The following is a 22,525-nucleotide window of genomic DNA, read 5'->3' as shown; positions in this document are numbered from 1 at the left end:
AGGACAATTTATGTATGTTAAAAAATATTGTTATACGAAATTATAATAATATTCATTTGCGTAATATATATGTGTTGTTAGTAACAGTTTGTGTAAAGTACTTTTGAAAAAAAAACGAGATTTGCAACCGGAAAATAAATATGACTTATCTTAGTTATATACTCTACGCTGCAGGAAGGTGAATTTTTAGACATAGTTGCAGCTGTGAGAAATATACCAAATGAATTATAACAAAACTCTTTTTCCTCTTTTTATGTAATTTTGTATACTAACGCTTAATGAAAATGGTTTTCAATAACCGTTTGACTGAAATGTATTAACAATAATCATTCACTAATCTTTCTCTCACTAATTACCTTGTATTATGGCATGTGTATATAGTTTTATTTAATTTTAATAATTCGGAAATTAATGCATTCTTCTTATGTTTTACTATATGTTTTACTAATGCTATATTGACACTTTTCGAGAATAGAACTGTCCAATTACATATATAAATAATTTAAAAATTAAAAACTAATAAAAACGTATTGATAAGAGATGGATTAAAAATGCTTGTGTAGACTGAAGATTATATTTTATTGTCATTTAATCACAACTGCAATGTCGTAAATACATTTGGCAATGTATTGGATTTTTTCTTTGGTTCTACTCATATATTCCGGATTCCATTCATAAAGTTTCATAAATCTTATGTTTAAACATCTTTTTTTATACACTTATATTTTTCTACGTATTTTACATTAACCTTTGTATACTAATGAAATAAAAATCCCCCGTATGTGAAATAAATAAATAACAATATATATTACAAAACACAATACTAGATGTATCAAGATTATATCACGTGCGTGATATAGTCAGGCAAGAGATTATTCTATATGTAAACATAATTAATGTAGTATACAGTACAATGTAGTATACAATTGTTTAGTTTAAAGCCAAATTCGAAAGTTCATTGACAACGCGTATACTGATTCTTTAGGAAATGTGATCTTATGAATAAGGGAATTGTATTGTACATTTTCGACTTATTTTGTCATGCAGAATACCCCATGTCATGCCATGCAGATTTAATCGTGATTGTTCAAATTCGTATGTACTTAATGAGTATTCAAATTCGATTTTCTTGAAAACGACGCTCCGAATGGCAAAATTTTATTTTGGTTTTTCAACTTACCTTTTTATGTAGAGTAATTTTTTGTTTTGTCGCGTTCTGTATATCGCAATAGATAAATAGTACCCTTTTCTTAAAACCGTGTCTAAAAATTTATCTCAAAGAACGACATTGTCTAGAATTTTTTTTATTTCAGATCTATAGTCGCATTGATTACTAAGATCATGAGCGACTTGACAGAATTACATTTATATTATTTAGAACTGAACGTAACACCCTACATAAAACGCCATAAATCAAACAAATACAATATAAATTTACTCACTAAAATTTAAGATAATTATAAATAATATTTCCACATTTGATAAAATAATTATGCAAGGTTAAACGTTCCAGCGCTCTTTTAACTGAATGCACATCTTTCGTTTAGCATCATTTGTAACAAAGTTGATTAAAAATTTAAAAATCCGATCGTCAGCGATAAATTTTCCGCTTGCGTTGTAAAAGCATACAAGCAACGCAATGCGTAGTATTTGTTAATTGTGTAGAGTAGGGTTTTGACATTGACATAAATTTTAATGGAGTTCTCACGCGCGTACGTGGGACTGTGGAGTGGCGATCAATTTCAAAATAAATTTTAATGAATTATACGCATAAGCACAGTTAATTTTAATATGTGTGTACGCATATAATACAAACGCGCGAGTATCACGTGATAAATTCTACGACTGTTGATCATTATAATTATCTCTGAAACCGTTTTGTTTTCGAATGAAACGTCCCATATTGCGAATTATTAAAAGGCACCGAAACGAATCTCCGTACACAAATCTTCAAAATAATCGGGTAAATATGGAATCTTTTTATTACACATGTTCAATATCACTAGTATACACAATTGTTATTCAGGAATAATAAACAGTAAATATATAACAATAATAGAAAGAAATTTTCAAATAGAAGTTTGAAGTAAACAAATATAAATATATTTTCAAATGCATAAATAGTATAACAAAGAGGAAGTAATATAAAAATAATATTATATATACATATATATCATAAGATAATTAAATAATATATGTATATATAATATAAAAGTATATGAGAAACATATATGGATCTGAAAAGTATATACATATAATATAATATAATATATACCCATAAAGAATACAAAAGAATAATTGTAAAGAGCGTATGAAATTATTTATAGAAATTTCCACAAGCAATAAATATCCTGCGAAAGAGATTGATAATATATTAGATGAAGAATTTTATAAAATTTATTGAAATGTCGATGATGATTTAAGAAAAGACTTATACTTTTGCCTTCCAGAAAAAATGAAAAAAATACAATGAAGGACAATGACAGAAATACTAAAACATAACAAATCAATATAAAAAATATAAGAAATATGTCATACTATATTATAATTTGTAAGTTTCTATGAACTTCTATGTATGTACATTTGTATGTTAACGGTTTAATTTTTCGAAAATCAACAATTAACCTCGATGGAGTCTAATCTCATTTGAGTGGCTATAATAAGAAAAAATAGAACTTTCTCTAAGAAAGTATTGACGAAATATTAATGTACTAATAAAGTATAAATGGTAAATAAATACTGTTATTAAAAGAAAAAGAACTATTGAAATATTTCGGAAGAAACTGTTGCTCACGAGTATATAACCCTGATTAAATCTTCGATCAAATGGCATAACACGATTTATGTTTTGTTTCAGAAAACGAACGGCGACTACGATTGATTTTACGAGATCCCAAGTCGATATTGTGCCACGTCGAAATCGGAACTCGGCTCGACCACGATCTCATTTCATAGAGCCGACTTGTTTTTCCATCGTCGACGACGCAAAATTATTTAAAAAGAAATATCATTCTCAACAGATCATGACCACCGCATCGATCAACGACAACCTGGTCGAGATCCGAAAATTAAACCAATATCTCGGAGCCTTCGTAGGTGAGCTAACCTCTTTTTCATCTTTGTCAAATTCAAATTCCTAATATAACAATCTTTTAAATTAAAGAAGCTTTCGATCATCTATTAAAATTGTAAGAAATTTGTTTTAAATCATTGAAAGTTAGTTTTCTTGATTTGATTTGTCGAAACAATAAATAATTCTTTAAATTTCACAATACAAATGTAGTTGTTAATTCTTTATCTAGATTTATTTGTATTATTAACTATTTATAGCTTTTATATTTCTTATAAAAATTATAAAAGAGGTTGAAAGTATTGTTTTCTCCAATTTTTGATTGTACGTACTTGTTAGTAAACTTTTAAATACTCTGTCTAACAGTTGTATTAAAGATTTTGGAATAGACGAAAAAATAACGATAGGAACAAATGATTAAATTATTTATTATCAGAATTAAGTTCTTTCTTATTTTTATATAGATATTTTAAGAATTCACACAATATGGTACCTAACTACGTGTTGGCATATATTTTGATATACCTCATTTGTTTACTTATCACAATTGTGGTACTTTGTATATTATACCTTTATATAGAAGCCTCTATGGACACATGTCTGTGAATTACAAATAACAGAATCTGTAACTTGTAAAACGATTCATCAGATTGAAGAATAAGGAAAGATCATTTTTAAAAAAATATATTTGGTCTTGCTAGAGAAATTCATAAAGATCTTATATTAAACACATAATTATTTTATTGCAATATCTTATTGTACATTTTATTTTATAATATTTTTCAACTTGTACAATACAACTTTTTTATTCGTGGTTCAAATTATGTTTTTGGTTTTTCATTTCCTTGAAATCTACTATTGTATGTTACGATATGAATAGTAATGTAAATATTTGTAAAAAGCTGTTCGTATTTTCTTTTGAAACTTTCTGGTAAAAAAAGCTATATAAAGAATAAGATGTTCCTTTATCTTCCACTAATAAATCGGTTTTCTTAATTGAATCGTCTGTTCTAATATTTAATACAAGAAATTCCATATTTCACAGTTTAACTCATGCTAACTAAATAGCTCATTATCATACTTATACTAGACGACTTCCAAGTTCGTTACTATACTGCAGAGAATTATGCAAATTCATATTCTTGTAGACTTAACTAAAATAATAGCACCTAAATAAATATTCGCTTCATTTAATAACAATTATTATTACGAATAATTTGCCTTAAATATTCCATATATTTTTCACATTACATGCATTTTGTGACATTTATATAATTTTAGTAAATTTTGCATAAATACATAAACATCCGCAATCTGCTCATCACGCATAAACTTAACATATGCATGAGAACAACTGTATATGCTTAACCACCTAACGTCCGTCAGATACAACCGACTTTGTCAACAAAGGAACACGCGTGCACAAAACCCACGGTGCTCGTTATCCAATTTTCCCTTTTCTCCTCGACTGTAGAAAAATTAAAAATGATAAAAAGAACACATTTTTCTTTTACGAGTGCGGTCCCCGTCAAGATTCGCGAGTAAATTAACCGCAAAACACATAATTAGCGCGATGAACGGGAAAACAAATGGAAGAAAGGAAAGAAAACTTAAGGGACGAAAGAAAAGAGAAAAGGGGAATGAGAGAGTTGAAAATTGTGTTTTTTGGTAAAATTTCAGCGTCCCTGGGTGGTTTTGCGCTTGGCATCTCACTAGGTTGGAATTCAAAGGCTAGTGTTGTACTGAGGAATTATTTCGATGCCACTGCAACTGAAATCGGATTGATCGGAGGCATTTTAAATGGTGGCATCTGTATAGGAGCGATATCGATGATGTTTATTGCAGGACGAGTCTCTAGAACGAAAATCATGTTCTGGACGATGCCGGTTCTTCTTCTCACATGGATTCTAATAATCAGCCATCGTGGACAGAAGGTTAGTGTACGATGATCTCATTTCAAAAGTGCAATAAAGCTTCCTTTATTATATATGATATATAGTATAATATATATTATTATACTAGATGCGTATTCGGCCGATCAGTTTTGTGATGCACATTGTACGTAATGGACACGGATTTAACAAATTTTTACTGTTTCTTGGATAGGCTCTTATTAAAAATTCGTATCAATAAATAGAAAATTAAAACAAGAAAATAAAATGGCTTCTTTATAAGAAGGAAAAAGGAATTTAGAAGAAAACTATTGTAGCTTATTCCAAAATTTGTTGAATTAATCAGATAATTTCTGAAACATATTTTTATATTCTACGTCATGAAACTAAAGGAACAATTAATAAATGAAATAATCGTTCGTTCGAAAAACCTATCCTTAGTCGCAAGAAGTCGGGCGAGGAAATCAAATTGATCAGAAGACCAATGTGTACATTGTACAGATAGTGCAGTACAACCATTTTCATTTATTTTGAAGACTTTGGTTTGTTCGTGTATATACGAACGTATACGGACGGCGAATTAGACACATCCGATATAATAATAATTATTATAACAAAGAGAACTATCTGTCACTACTGCGTTTTAGAATTTTCCGAGTTTTATAAAAGTTAAGGGTTCATAATGAAATCTACCTGCTAAATTTTAGCTCGAAAGATATGTTTCAAAAAGAAAATATCTATAGAGTGGACCACAATTTATGACACGAATGTAGTTAAGGAAATTCTATAGTTTAAAATAAGATGAAAATCAATCAAATAAAAGATATATTTTGGAGACTTGTCAAATGTACCTGTATTTGAATTCTTCACTGAATGGGAGTAGACAATTGGCAGATTATTTTACAAATCGAAAAAAAGTCGAAAATGTAGAATGACATTTTTTCGTTTCAAGTTTCGTTTTGGAAAAAGTCGATTTTGTCAAGTAACACGAAACTTTGTCAGGGACGTGTACACTTTTTTTCTAAAACATAACTCTAAATAAAACAATTTTATTCTATGTTTTTGATTTATTTTCACATGTAAAATAACCTCTTGCCGATTGTTCACTTTTATCTAGTAGAAAATTTGGCACATTCACGTGTACTCGAAATTTTCGATCTCAATTTTCTTAAAAGTGAAGTTTTCAACGCAATTTAGCAATTCCTGATTTTCGTACTATTTCGAATCATATCTACCTGGTACTGTTTATACTATAAATTAAAGACATTTTGTGTAAATATGTATGTAAGATTCTATTTTGTAAATTCCATTATCTACGTCCTCTTGCATAATAATTTACTAACAAATAATATAGTCCTCAAATATAAAATATTATAAAAAAACGTAAGCTCTGCGAATTCTTTGACACATTAAGATACATATTTTTGAAATGTAACACAATTTATTTATTTTCATTTTTAATAAGGAAAAAGAAATTAAGAGATATCAAATATAATATTTAAAAAAATTACGTATACGTGTATATTTACATGAAATAAAAGGAGAAAAATAATAGGTTTAATGTTAAATTAATATCTTGTATTATATCATATAATATTATATAAATATCTTCTAACATAAATTATTTCTTCGGGACGCACAAGAACAAAAACACAATTGCGCCAATAGTATACTTAAAATAACATAATCATAGCAACGTAACGTATATATCAATGGCGAATTATAATTATTGTAGTATCGTGGACAAAAGGCCTAAGATATCGGCCGAACCGTAAACAATGTCATGAGAGCCACGACATCGTCGGGTACATCAATGTGTCGTCGGTCCTTTCAAGTGGATAGTTTCGTGGAAAGGGTATGCGTGACCCTGGCCACGGGCGTTTCGGGACACGTGTCCGATAGGACGGAAAAAGACAAAGAGACGCTAAAGGCAGTGTTAGCTGAGATGCCGGCGAGAACGAATGCAAAAGGCGTACAGTGTGAGTTGAGAAGCGGGAGCGTGCGAGTGCAGAAGCCGAAGACTAGAGTTGTAGAGTTGAGAGAGTCAGTGAGAGTTGCGGGGTTGTAGAGTTGCTAGCGTTGTAAAGAGATCGAGTTGTTAGAGTTATAGAGTTGCGAGAATGATTTGAGTAGAATAAGATTTTTGCGTTTAGTTCAAGGTGAACATTTATCGTTCTCTGTCCAATTAATCTCTGTTATTTTTATTTATCTTAAATAAATAGTATTAGGAGAATTTTACAAATCTAAATTATCCTAATCCTATCCTTTTCCGATACTACATTATTCTTAATGAATAACCATACTACAGTATTTTAATTATTACTCCAACTATACGAGTTGTATATTTTACAATAATTTAAATTGAAGAATTAAATAACTTTTTAATTTGTTCAAAATAAAAGTAATTGCTAAACATACAGGAATAATTTAGTGATAAGAAAGAATAAAAACTATACTATATAAAATGGAATACTGCATAGGCAGTGGAAAGCATATGAATAGGTACTTGTGTCTATTTAACTGAAACTATATTTTGTACATATTTCATATATCAGCCTCTTAGAGGCTAAACTAAGCTCAACTCATTTTTAATTTCTTGATTTCATTCGATATGTATACGAATAATATTCAATTCTCAATAAACAAATGTTTTACTTCCGTAAGGTTACTCATTGCAAAAAGATTTCGAAGTACATACACCACTGAAGATGTGTACACCAAATCCTTTGTTTTATCATTCTTTTTGATAACTCGCAATAAAATAATATTTTTCTTTCAAATTTTTTGGGATATTACGTTTGCAATATTAATAAAATTATGTTTCTAGGTGGTATTATTCCTTATTGGAAGATTTATTTGTGGCATCTGTGGCGGTGTATTCTGTGTTCTAACGCCGATATACGTGGCCGAAATAGCAAGCAAAGAAACTCGAGGGCGTTTGCTCGCGTTCTTTCAACTTCTTATTAACTGTGGTGTGATGTACGCTTTCTACGTAGCTCACGCAATCACTGAAGTTGAAACTGTGTGGAGGTATACGAATATTACACAATATTTTATCTGTAATAAAAAAAATGTGATACTTTTATAATTAGCATAATTCTTTTTTTAAATTTATGATATCGTTACATTTCATTTATCAGTAATTTTTTATATCCATGCTTGTTATTACATTTGTGTCACTATGCTGATTCATAAATTTTTCAACAGTGCACTATCCCTGGCAATAGAGTTTCGATCACACGCGATAGTACCTACTTGTAAACCAAAAATACTAAAATTTGTGTATAAAATGTAAAATTTGATGGTATAAACCTAAAATGCGGGAGAACTTTAATCGGTCAACAAAACAAATAATCAAAATTTTCATTTATTACCAAGAAGAAAATAATTGTTAATAAAACCTGGCACGTCTTCAAATGATTATTGTATATCACGAACGAAAACTCTATTCAGAATTACTTTTTTCCTCAATAATATTTTGTTTGTTTACTATTTTCTATTGAAAGATAAATGAAAATCGTGATTTTTTTATTTCATATCACTGAGTTAACTTTCCTACATGTTTTATTTTCATATCGTTCTATTTTATATTTCATATACATAAACTTTATATTTATCATACACAAATTTCAGTAGATTTAGTTAGTTCAATGTTGTTACGTTTGCTTGAAAACTTATTGCCAGAGGTAGAATTAATTCTCTGCAATGCTATATGATTCAAAAGTGTTTTACTCCTTTTATATCAATATTTTTTACAACAAGTTTATTTTCACCTATTTTATGAAAACTCGTTCCAACGTAGTTAGTTGTGTAACATTGATGCAATTTCATTTTGCCTCAATTTAACACTGCGATAAGTAAAATTAAGTGGTTTATTCGCGATTTTAATTGACAAAGTTTAATTAAATCGAAGCCTAAGTTGCAAGATTATATAACGCACGATTATGCGAATTATGCTATGCTTTACTGGTCAACGTTGTTTCGGAAGTGTAGTATTTTCGTAATATCTGATATTTAAAAACCTTTAAAAATATATGACTGTAAGATGAACGAGCTTAAAAAATGTTAATTGATTTTTTGTTTTCTTTATTATTCGTTTTAAAGTTTATTCATGCAAATTATTTTTCACGATTTATGCAATTTAGTCACAAAACACCATAAGAATAACTTTATTAGCTCGGGATATAACATATTATACATCAATTGATTCGTTAAAATATATAAGATATTTATAAATCACAAAAATATATAAATTATTTTACAGAAACTTGTTTTTATTGAGAAAATAAACAAGGAAATCATGTTGAAGTTAATACTTCATACTAAATGTTTGCATTTCATTATGAATATCAGAGAATTGGCATATTATTAATAGAAACTGTTAATAATTATTCTTCAATTATTTCAAATATTAAAAATTCTAAAAAAAATCGGTTTGTCGAAAACTTATATACGTTACTGCACAAAAAAAACTAATTTCTTAACCTCTTTTTACTAAAAATGAATAGTTAATTGTCTGTTTCCTGATAATGATTATTAGGATTAATTAATTCGTCAAATAATCCATTTTAATATTATCTTTTTGTTGGTTGAAATACAATTAATATATCTAGCACAGTAAATATTTCAGTAATAATAATTTTTGTAAACTAAAATACTAATTACCTATGAACGAATCGATTAATTAATCAATGTCGAATCTTTAGAACGTGACTTTGTTAAAAATGTGTCCATAATTCTACTACACTAACTATTTTGTTCAAATTTATATAGTGACTCAAGAAAGGTTTGGAACAATTAACATACAAAACTTTTATGTATATAATTGTGAGTGTTAAATAAAACATTTTTAAGGTTTCTTTTTAATTGTCGGTTTAAAGTTGCATTAACAACTCCGGTTACTAGCACTCCGGTTACTTTTAGCATTTTTTAACGTTATAATGTGAGACAACTAGCATAAGCATATTGCTCAAATTTGAAAATGTTTACAGGAGTTACAAAATATTTACTACAAACATATATTTAGTAAAAAATTAGTATACTACATGAAAATGCATCAGACATCTTAAACACATAATAAGTGTTACAGATGATTCCATTAAATATTGTGTCGTATTAATTTATTGAATAATTGATTGTTTAAATACTTCGAGAATTTCTGCATTGCGTATGCTTCCAATAAATATTTTACAATTTCAATATACATGTTCACATTGGTTTCAAATTTTACCGATAATTATGATAGTCGTATCTTATTACAATGCTACGTTAAGTGAAATTTAAAAATGATTTGTGTAACATACGTAGTATATTCATAGAAGTTTTTGTCAATGTTTAAATACTTTTGCGAGCCATTGTATATTCACAAGAACAATAATAAAAATATTAGAAATAAATTCTTCTTGTTTCTTTCAAATTAGTTCTTCAAAAAATCCAAGATTTCTTCCTCTCAATCGGGACATGTTTTATTAAATCAAGGTTGATCTGAGCGGTTCGATTTCTCTGAGAACTACATGTAAATTAATTCTTTTTCTCGTAAAGGTACAGCGCAATTTGTGGGCTCGCGTGTCTTTCGATCGCGCCAGTAAAATTATTACCTGAGAGTCCGCTCTACTATTTGTCGAGGAACGACGAGATCAATGCAGAAAAATCCTTGAGATGGTATCGCGGCGATACTTACGATGTCCAGCACGAAATCAGCGAAACGAAGCGTCTCATTCTTGCGACTAGCTCGAAAAAGGTACAAACAATCGATTTCTTCTTATGTAAGCCAATCATTTTGTGGAATAACAAATGAAATAGATTGAGATCTACTTTTTGTGGAATGTTGAAAATAGGCACAATCCGTTCCTCGACTAAATTTTTTTTTTTAGAAATAATAAATTTTAATACATTATTAACACATTACAATAACATTATTTGATAGAAATATTTTGTTATTTGACTTTATTACATTTGCGACTATTTTAGCGATTCCATAAACCACAATGTATATACAATTAGTTAAAAATCTATATACAGTATTGAAATTTATGATAAAAATGTCAGTTCTATAAATTTGTTTGGCATATTACAACACGTATTGTTAAAAGGTAACGCAATTTATTTATTTTCACCTATATTAAAAACGACAAAGTAAAAGAATATAAGATACGATGTTACAGATATTACTTACATCTGTTCTATTTACATGAACTCATACAAATCAGCTTAATATTATATTAATATATTGTAAGTCAATGTCAATAGTGCTTGCTATGCCCTTGGTGTTAATTGAAACAAATACAAATTTTTAATATCACAACCTAATACGTTAAAGGAATCGTAAGACAGGGCATGTATAACTTTTATTGTAAAGGTCTATTAAATATTTTACAACACAACATTTCTGATGTAGTTTCATCCTAACATTTTTGCGAGGTAAATGTGTTAGCTTGTCTAATTGCTTTCAGACATACATTAATGATAATTGTATTGATATGTAATTATAAATAATATTGTCGAAAGTACCAATATTAATTATCGTCAGCAGTTTTTTAGTTCCTTTGATAAATGAGATACGCAAAATTCGGTAAATATATATAGACTTTCATGATTAACTATTGTATATACGATATGTACCAAACACTTGTTTATTTCTGACAAGATATACAGTCACTTTGACTGCCACGCCGAAATCACATATTTCGCTTAGGACGCCACGGGAGTATTTTTATTATTCAAAGCATATAATGGCAAAATAATAATAAATTCATAATGTAAGACAACACTCTTTCCTAATGGACCGTTTATCTTATTGGTGATCACGGGTGACCACCGTGGCACCTTGGTAACAATTGATAGCGACATATTATAATAAGGCTTCGTTTATTTCAATAAGCTATTCGCATTCGTTATTTCGTCGTAAGCAAAACGTCCAGAATATATTGTTGAAACGTGTAGAAGATATTAGTAAACAGTATTTGCTCTTTCTATATATAATAGCAAGGTAGAGAGACAAGCGTGACATTTTTATGATTTCGACGAAACATTCGGCTGAAATGGTAGAGGTCCGCAAAAAAAATTATGTTTGTAATAAACTAATGGTAGTAGTAGATTACAACAGATGAAAATGTGCTATAGATTTATCAGATCAAATGATAACATATTCTACATCATATAGAAGAACTCTCAAGTGGTATATGAAATTAGCTTTAGAGTTATTGTTAAATACATCAATTTCAAGCGCAATGATACTGTATAAACAAGCAACAAGAACAAAAATCAAGGTGTCAGCTTTTAGAATGGCACTCGCAATGCATGTTACACAGTGCCATTCACCAGAGCCGTCAAATATACTTATTCGGCAAGTGTTGCGATACGAAATGCAGAAGAAAGAAGGGCAAGGGTAACTGACACGAAAATTTTGCAAAGTGCTATAAAAAAAATTTTAAACAATTAGGATCAAAAATTGCTAAGAATCGGACCAAAAAGGTGACCATCTATTGTCCAGATTGTATTGATGAGCCACATTTATATTTAAAGTGCTTTAACACAGTGCACTGTGAGATGCAAGATTTGTTCTCATTTTTTTTTTTTATTGATGTTTTAATAAAAATGTTTAATTGTTTAATGGGGCACTTTTTATTTCAAAGCATCTTCTATTTATCGGTTATATTCGATTTTCATTCAATTTTTACAATTGTAAGAAGTTCAAGCGCTTCAGTCATCAATGATCACTGTGGCGTCACAGGAGAAACCATGGCCGGCCATATATGATCAACGTAGCAGTCAAAGTGTTAAGAATACATACCAGGTTTTTGTCGCATTTCCTATAATTTAACAAAAAAATGTCTCTGAAAGAAAAGTTAATTAGCTTCGACTTGGCTACAAGTTACAATAAAAAATGTTTTCCAAAATTTTCTTTTCTAATAAAAAGTCAGTCATCTCGATTTTTGCAAATTGCACTATGTATTTGTGATTTGATAGAGTTGTAGCTAACACCAAGATGAATTCAACGATGTACTGCGCTATGACCTTCACATGATCTTGACTTCAGAAACTTTAATTCAATGAATAGAAACGCTAATATAGAAAATTATTTTATTTAAGCCAATGTTTCTGAAGTCGAGGTCACGTGAAAGTCATAGTGTAGTAGATCGATGAATTCCACTTGGCGTCAGCTACAATCCTATCCATTTCCCAAATACACAGTGCTATTTAAAAAAATCAGGTTGATCTTAACTTTTTATTGAAAATGCAAATCATGGCTAATTAATTATTATGTCAAGTATCTTTTTCTTAGATTATTGGATATGTCACAAAAATAGTTGATATTTTAAGACTGACTTTGTATATTAATCTCAAACAATAGAAGATTTTCTAATCTAAATAAGATATATATTTATGCGACTCAATTTTTACAATATCTTGCTCTCTCAAATTCCTAGATCAGTTATTCATATATTTTTTGTAATCTTTTAATTTCAGTTCATAATAATGAATCATTTTACTCATGTAAATTAATATCCAAATATACTCGAGCATAACACCACTCGCTATTTCCGATGCTAAGATTTGAATTATTTTTAAATTCTGTGCTTAATTATTAAGTAATTATTACCTGATTTTTTCGATATATCAGTTTAGCTTGAAGTTGGTAAGAAATCGCCGAGTACTTCGTTCCATCGCAACTTGCTTTGGAGTAATCCTGGCTCAACACTTGTGTGGCGTCAACATGATGATTTTCTACGCCCTGATCCTCTTCGACACCAGCGGTTCCGGTGAACTAACCGGAAGCGAACAGACGTTGGTCATCGGTGCCGTTCAAATATTGGTATCTCTCTTGGCTGCGTTCCTCGTCGACGTACTTGGACGTCGAATTCTCCTCACCCTCTCCTCCCTTCTCATGGGATTGTTCCTTATACTGCTAGGTAAATACCATTCTCAAATGCATGATGTAGCGAAATCGGAAATATCCTTGATAGAACAGCATTTTGTAATGCATGCTACTCGAAATATCATAATCTACTAGCACTACTTTATAATTGTAATTCCATTCATGATATTTCATTCAGAGGGATAATTTTTCGGGACTTTGATTCTTCTTTTGTTGTAATTAATTAATTTTTATTGTTATTTCACTTAGATAAATAATATTTTTTATTATCTTTATACATAAGATAAATTATTGAAGTAACTCGAAATTTACTACTTACGTTTAATTTAGTAAATACAATAAAATAATTGCCTAAATTCTCCTTAGATATCTTTCACCGTTCTTAAGATATTTTACAAAAAAAGGAAATTCTGAATTTCTTTCGAACTTTCGAGAAGTATCTGAAAAACGGTGAGAAATAGTTAAAGAGAGTTTAAACAGGAATTACATTGTTTTCTTCTATTTACTAAATTAAAAAAAAAGATTTTGAAACATCCATTATTTTCGAGTTAATCTCCCCCAACATCTGCTAACAAAATTTTTTCTTGCTATACATGCTGAAATACTTCTATCTACCCTCTTCTATCTGCTCTCTCTTCATACCTGTAAATAACTTCGTGAAGTTCATCTACATGAAAATTATTAATATTAAGTTTAATTATAACAGTAATAACAGTTCCATTAATGAAATGAATAAATATTTGCATTTTCGTTTTGTATATTTTTAGATACCAAAGAGTTACTTAGGTAGCAAACGACAAAAATAATAAAAATCATTGTTTGTAATTGTTACAATAATCATATTCCTCATAAAATTATTTGAATTTGAAACAAAAATATTCGCCACATCACGCACATTGCATTAAAGTCGGCGTTTCACAAATATGTACTTCATTTTGGTATAACCTTCTGGCTTTTAAAGTAGCAGAACTGCCACTGCTGACTACCGTTGCTACCACAAGTTAAATAGAAACTATATGTATATGAAATTAAATAGAAATTGTATATATAACATTCGCTGACACTAAAGTACTGAGTGTTACACATAGGTTGTTGAATTTATCTTCAAAATGGCTATCATTTGCAAATAAACAAAATGTAACATTCTATTTAAAAAAAAAACTAAGTTGATCTTTTTTCTTATTAATTTTTTTCAACACAATAAAACTATTTTTACCATACATTGCTGCTTGTCAAACTATGCAACTTTTGTAGAAAACATTTTTTCAAATGTTGTATTACAACGGAAATATTTCAGGTGATAAAGTTATGTGCCCTGTATATTTTTTATTTGTTTTTTCTTATTTCTGACTCGAGAGAGATTTAGAAAATATATCTATTTATTTGGCTGTAGTAAAGTGACATTGCCTTTGAAACATGATTTTGTCAAAAACGTAACCTCCAACACAATTTTGTCATTTTTGATATTCTAATTATTCTTACTATTCTTATTTTGAAACATTTGAAACATATTTCCGTAACTATACCTATACCATGAATTATTGCACAGTGTATACTTACCCCTTTTAGAGTAAAATATTCTACTTGATAATATAATTTGTTATATTTTTGATAAATAAAAGATAATTTATAAATTAATAATGTAGAATTTTCGACGTTATTTTATATATTAATTTTATTTTCATTGGATGCAATTACGCTTTATCAATACGATATTATATCGTAAATAAATGTCGAACTGAAAGAATCATCTAAATTTATTGAATCAAATATGTCATTCTTTTCATTGAATAATTGAGAAATTTTCGATATATATCAAAACACGAATGGAACTCTGAATAATATAAGGCCGAATGAATCATATTCACACTACGTTATTTTCACCGATCGATTCTATAATTATTACTTGTTCTAAATTAATTAGACCGATGCGTGATTTAATTAGTAATAGTTGCCTTGAATAATCGATGCTTATTACGTACTTGTACAATTTCGTTTAAATCGTTTTAGTCTATTTGGTATAAATATACAACTGATAAATATTGTTCCGCGTGATTTTATTTATTCATAGCTGATGGAGTTTCTTAAGAAAAATTGACTCGTTCAATGGTCGCATCTATGATGCTGGCTGGCTTCGGTCCAGCTTAAAATACGATCTCTTCTGCAATACTTCCGGAGCAAGCTACACAACGCGTATTAAGAAATTAAAATAGACCGTGTATCGATTGTTGGTTCATTCGTTCATAGAAAATTTAAAAGAAAAAACGTATTTCAACTCTGACATTGAACAACAACCGTATTCTGTGTTGCTTTTGTATCCATTATATAATATATTTATTATACGTTTTCATTCTTTTGTGTTATGCTCTTATTTTGTGTATGCTATAAAATTTGTTCAGAATATTTAAAATGATGAATATAATTCTTAACAGGAATGGTATTTAAAGTGATGGTTCAAGATTGTACTCTTTTGTAATTAAATATTGGAAACAATAGAATCTTTTGCTTAAACACAATTACAGATTTAGAAAACAAAATATTACATTATTTTCGAAAATCTTAAATATTTGTATTAATTTTTTAAGATTAATTGACCATTCTTTACACACAATTCAAATATACAAAGTATATGATCAAACACCTACATGTTGATGAAGACATCCATTTAAAAAAAATATTCTTTGGATAACCATATATTGTATGTTTTACCCTCGCCGCAACTCATTAACGTGTTAAAGAACTTACAACAATTTAAAATCGGGGTAAAAATATTCATTCTTTCCAAAAAGGAATATCTTTTATTCGACGTTGTCTACATTCAATTCAATCGTTATACATCACCATATTTCCGAATTCCGTAATCTACGCGTACAGAATAAGGTCAGACGGTAGTACAACCGAGTAGGTGGATGAATTTACGTAAAAAAATAAGTCAACAATATTACGTTGATTATTTACTTCTGTTCAGTCCAAATTAGCCCAATTTAAGTTTATTCATTAGATCTTCAAACTCTATTTTCTTGAAGACGAAACAATATATGAAAAAATTGTATTCTATATTTTCGAGTATTTTCGACTTCTTTTTTCACGTAGAGTCGCCCAGTTGTACCAAATGTCTGGCATCATCCTGCATATTTCAATAGATAATAAATATACCCAACAATCAGTATAAGGAAAAGTGTTGTTATTTTATGTTTTAGAGGTAGGATCGCGTTAGTTATTATTATGTTATATAGATAATAAATCCACACTTCTCGGAGCAGAAAAACCTTTATTGCACACACTTAGAAGGGTCACAAACGAATGAAAGAAAAAAGGCAAGAGAGGTCCTAAAACTATCGATCAGGTCTATCGACCGTGTCTAGGAACAACTTCTAGTTACTCCTTTTGTAACTAGCCGTCAGCATATAGATGGCGAGCGAGAACTCACGTTGTTATTTTCAACAAAAAGCCCATTAATTTTATAAAAATAAAAAATGAGATATTGGTTATAATATTATTTGCACTTAATTGGGGACTTATAAACGTTCGATAAACAACAATCAACAGTTTAGATCCACGTAGGAGGAAACCCATTGATTGTTTAAAGAAATAGTTATAATACACGTATATCATAAGTTTAGAATATGTTCATAGTATAGCAAATCATGAAGCAGTTAAATGATACTTCTTCTCAATTCAACTTGTCAACACGATTCAACAAAAAACAATCAACGAGTTAGATTTTAGTATTTAAAACACGTATTGGTATTATATATATTTTTTAAATCCATAATGTGCCATACAGGATATGACAGGATATGTGTTATAATCGGAGAAGGTTATTGTACATTCAAAAGTAAATAAAAAATGTAGAACAAACTCTCTTTGGTTGATGCTTTATTTTCGAAAAAATCGAGCTTGGCCACGCTTAATAGAAATTAGTATTTGAAGAATTTTCGAGCTCGATTTTCTTGAAAATGAGACTTAAATACTAAAATTTTATTCTATGTCTTCGATTTATTTTTGCATATAGAGTAACCTCCTTCCGATTGTATAATTGCGTTCAATCAAATCCGACAACGTTCATACGTATTTGACAAGTTTTCCAGTTTGAAATCTTAAAACGAATGAACCATTTTTATTTCAAATTTTCCACTTACTTTTACATCTAAAATAATCTCTTGGTTAATTACATCACGCGCTCTGCCACACTATGCATACTATAATGGCGGACAAAAGAAAGTTTATAAAACAGGAAGTATAAATAAACACCATGATTTTACAACATGAATTTATATTTAATATGGTTAATGAATAAATATAGTACATACCTACTGTAAAATGGATGACTGTTCCCAATATGGTAACAAATTTATAGTACAAAAATTGCTAAAATTTATACTGTGTCAATTTCAAAGTTTTCTTTGTCCGCCACTATATATGGCAATTAAGAAATATATTTGTACACCGTTATATTTCTTATATGATTTATATATTGATTAATTACGACCATATATTAAATTTTATATATTAAATTTCATATGATTACAAAATATTGATACCGTAGAAATTAAATGTATGATCTGCTAAAGAAATGGTTCAGTGGAAAATAAGAGTATTTGTATATACATTGCTTTTTGTATATATACAGTTGTATTATATAAAGCGATCAAATGTATTTAATTTAGCTCAGCCTGATTGAACGAACCGTAACAAGCAATCTACAATCAACATTAAATTACCAATCGATATCTCGTTACTTTTTACATCCTTTCTTCTGTCTATTCCAGGTTGGTTCTTTAGCCTACGCGACGCTGACCCCGAAAATGACGACATTTACTTCTGGATGTCGCCCACATGGATCACTCTGATTTTTGCCTCGTTCAATCTAGGTCTTGGACCAATTTCCTGGTCTCTGTTAGGCGACACGCTTCCGGAACAACTGAAGACACCAGTGGTCTCCGTTGCAGTTGCTTTCGGATGGTTAATCTCGCTGATGGCCACACTGACTTTCGACGAAATGATCATTTCCCTAGGTGGTACGAAAGTCATGTGGCTTTCTGCCGCCATATGCTGGTTAACAGGCCTATTCTGTGCCATCGTGGCTAAAGACAACACTGGCAAAAGTCTAATAGAAATCCAAGAAAACTTTCGTATCGAGTCTAACAGAGAACTAGCGAGAACCTGACAGTTGTTCTCTAATTTTTATTACAATTAGGATTTCTTTCAGTGGTATTTCGTATTTTGAATCTTGAACAAGATGATAACCCGCCTTTTTTGTACTTTATTCAGATTCGGTCAAGAAATTACGCGTTTTTAACTATCTTTAAAGACATTTTGTAATTAAAGCAAATAGAGATGGATTGCGGATTTTTTATCCAGTTTTACAGTTTTAGGAACACAATTGAAGAAACGGAACTCAATAGATTTATTTCACCCATTAGATATTATTATGAGTACTATACTTCGGATATTTTTATACATATTTATATATTATATGTATTACTGCATCTTCGGATTTCCTATAAATGCATAAACATTCGTAGTCTGGTGATTGCTTTATAAAAAAATATGTATAATGGACACATAATAATTATTGGTTCAAATAAACCGCGAAGACGTTACTGTTTAATTTGACACTCTCGGATTATTTTTTCATGCCTTTTACACTTCCAATTTACTTACTCGTGGCCAACGATAATTTAATTTTTTTATTTCGTAAAAATTGCTAAAAATATATAATTCTACCATTTTTATACCTTTTATAAGCGCTTGAAGCAATTTCAATGTATAATATTAATTAACATAATATTTCTCTATTTTCTATGATCCAAATTACCCAATTTTTTCTTCATTTTTGCTTCCTTTCGTTGTAACAGTATCTATACAATTTTAATAAAAAAATATATCTATCTCTTTCTATTCCTTTTTTTCACTAAATTTTACTGAACTTTCATCCAGAAAGACATATAATTAATGGCGACCTAAATTACTTATCTGCCTCCTTTGGCACAAAAAGATATATTAACTCAATCTTACCTTTACGAAACTTTCGGCAATAAATTCGGTAAAGTGTTAAAAGCATTTGCACATAAACTAGCAAGAAATAGCAGAAATACTGTGGAAGTGTTGATAATACGCATGACGTAAACAATTCCCGTCATTTTTATTGTATTTTCTCTAGTTTCTACACTTCAAGCCGTAAAACGTTTCAAACTGATGGAACTACATACCGTTACTTTGAACGCTGCTGAATCGTAAAACTTGCAAGCAATTATTTGCTTGTTTGCTTGTAATTGTAACTTGCCATTGTTGGATTTCTTCATAGAATTTATTCAAATTATACGGTTCGGTTCAACGTAAACTCGTTCAGTTTTTTCTTTAATTAATTGCGACGCCAATACTACGAAATAATGATAATAACAGAAAGTACCGATAATGTAAATTGTAATACGAGAAAATAAACGAAAATGACTTTCTATTCGATACAATAATTTTATCGAAAACTAGTAAATTAAACAATCCGTAAAAAATATTTCTGATAAATTCTCGAATTTCTTGTCCAACATTAACATATTGTAATGGATAATAAACTCAACTTTCATTTTCATCTTTCAGTTTCGTTCTTTTGTTCAGCGCATTATTTAGAATTGTAAAAAGATTGATTTTGTTATTATATAATAATTGATTGATATAAATGAAAATAGAATTTCATCTTGAGAGATAATCAAATTTTTTGTTATTATATAAGGCTCTCAAGAGCCAAACTGATCAACTTAACCTTTTGTTAAGTTTCTTAATTTCATTATACAAATACACCATTAATGTTTAATTTTCAAGAAACAAATAACTTATTTTCATAAATTTACACTGTGAAAAAGGTTAACACAAATAATAATAAATGACAAGGTAAATTTAAAAAATAGTGTTTGTCACATCATTATTTTTCTGTACTTTCCAACTTATAAAGTTGATCAATGTGGCTCGAACGCTTCATAGGACAGAAAAATAGGTATCTACAAAAATGTTGATCCTTACATCGTACACCTTATATATTTTCCATTAGTATTAGTATTGTATACACATTCTATGTATTGTTGTGCTTTTACATTTTTTGTAAATACATAACAACCCACAGTCTAACAACAATCAGGCAGTACATATATTTCAACTAATAGTAGATTCAACTACGTATTCAACGGTTAATTTCGAATTGTGATATTCTCGATTCCTGGTCTCGAGTTTGTCAGTCGTACGGTCTCAATAGGTTAACGAGAACACTTATCGGGCTCTGTATCGAATGGAATGGCTTGCGTTTGTTGGCCGTCGTCCAAAAAGACGCCAAAGAAGATTCGCGGACGTATTTTGTTTCGGATCTGATATATTGCAAACAGATGCAACGAATCCTCGTGCAACCTTTTGACAAAAATAACACAGCGAAGGCGATCGTTCGAGTCGCTGAACGATTTCATTAAGCGCCCCTTTTATATTTACCCCCGACGCCTGTAATTGACGATATGAGACGCAAGTTTTACGTCGAAATCTATATGTTCCGTCAGTCTCTTCGAAATGTATAAGCGAGTAAAAGGAACTGAGAATGAAACTATTTTTGTAAAAAGGAAATATGAATTGGAAAATGTTTCGTTTGAAATAATGGCTGGTGACTTTAATCGTACAATTAATAGATTAATTTTTGTTATTATTATTTATAAAAAGTATAGTATTACTTACGATATAGTATAGCTTATAAAGATTGAATTTATAATACAAATTGCAAGTACCAGAAACTGTAATTAATTTGTACTCTATATAATTTGAAAATTGAATTTACTGATCTATAAGTTGCGGGATAAGTATAAATTTGCTGACAAAGACATTGAATGCAATAGATGACTTTATTCAAACCATAAATATATTTATACTCATAGAATGGTACGAATGGCAAATAAATGTTGATATGCAATGGCACATAGAACTTTGACTGCAACATGACTCCAAATTTTTACGTCCCATTCCTTTTATGTTTTCTTTCAATAGCCTTCTATTTCTCTCATATATACGCCTTTTCTATCCTTATTTTCTATTCACCTTTTCCAATACAAGCAAAATATTAAATTTTTCAAAATCTAAAGAAATGAATGCTTTATTATTGTTTTAAAACTTAGGTGTTATTTTATATAAAGTGAAATTTAATTATATTTTGAAGCATTATTACGTGAATTTTTATTATGCCATTACTATTTATTCCTTTCAAGGTCGATTCTTTTAACTCTCTGAGAAAAATGATTTCTTGTGTGATATTCATAATAGAAACAAATTTTTCGAATGGCTTCGTGAGAGAGACGTAATGTATTATATTTTAAAATGAGTTTTATTGGACACAGTTTACATTTCCCCTTTAGTTAATTAGTAGCATATACAAATACAATTGCGTATACACAATATCGATTTCGAGGGTAAAAAGGTTAACTCTTACAATTGTTTTTCAGCTTATTGTACTTTTAAGCATTTAATGAATCATTCTAATACAGTTGTATTTCTAAAATATATTCAAATTTTCTTTCATTAATCCAAGACATTTCATGCTATTCGCCGACAGTGTATAATCTCGTTCCTTTATTAATGACGAGGTTGCTATTCAAAGTTTCTTTGTTCTCGTGTCTCTATTTCTTTCAAGATTGATGAAATAAGAAAAAATTATTT

At 29.3% G+C, this 22,525-nt stretch overlaps 2 protein-coding genes across 6 annotated transcripts in view; one reads left to right on the top strand and one right to left on the bottom strand.

The window, feature by feature from the left end:
• LOC126925022 (octopamine receptor beta-2R-like) overlaps positions 1 to 22,525 on the bottom strand; it is a 543,796-nt gene that overhangs the window by 210,668 nt on the left and 310,603 nt on the right. The gene's annotated exons all lie outside the window — the stretch shown is intronic.
• On the top strand, positions 1,855 to 19,454 carry LOC126925021 (facilitated trehalose transporter Tret1-like). The gene is made up of 7 exons (XM_050740125.1): positions 1,855 to 1,963; positions 2,858 to 3,096; positions 4,751 to 5,004; positions 7,790 to 7,992; positions 10,504 to 10,702; positions 13,586 to 13,874; positions 18,613 to 19,454. Exons 2-7 carry the CDS (start codon positions 3,024 to 3,026, stop codon positions 19,008 to 19,010), a joined length of 1,416 nt encoding a protein of 471 aa, XP_050596082.1. The 5' UTR covers positions 1,855 to 1,963; positions 2,858 to 3,023; the 3' UTR covers positions 19,011 to 19,454.

The sequence above is a fragment of the Bombus affinis genome, chromosome 15 (assembly GCF_024516045.1).
Source record: "Bombus affinis isolate iyBomAffi1 chromosome 15, iyBomAffi1.2, whole genome shotgun sequence".
In the NCBI taxonomy this organism is placed as follows: Eukaryota; Metazoa; Arthropoda; class Insecta; order Hymenoptera; family Apidae; genus Bombus; species Bombus affinis.
The sequence above is the reverse complement of the archived record's forward strand: the minus strand, read 5'-3'. Positions and strand labels throughout refer to the sequence as shown.

Excerpts from the sequence above, each read along its gene's own strand:
- LOC126925021 (XM_050740125.1), top strand. The coding sequence starts at position 3,024 with ATGACCACCGCATCGATCAACGACAACCTGGTCGAGATCCGAAAATTA. Across the intron at positions 5,005-7,789 it reads TCAGCCATCGTGGACAGAAG|GTGGTATTATTCCTTATTGG; the intron begins GTTAGTGTACGA and ends TTATGTTTCTAG. Across the intron at positions 13,875-18,612 it reads ATTGTTCCTTATACTGCTAG|GTTGGTTCTTTAGCCTACGC; the intron begins GTAAATACCATT and ends TGTCTATTCCAG.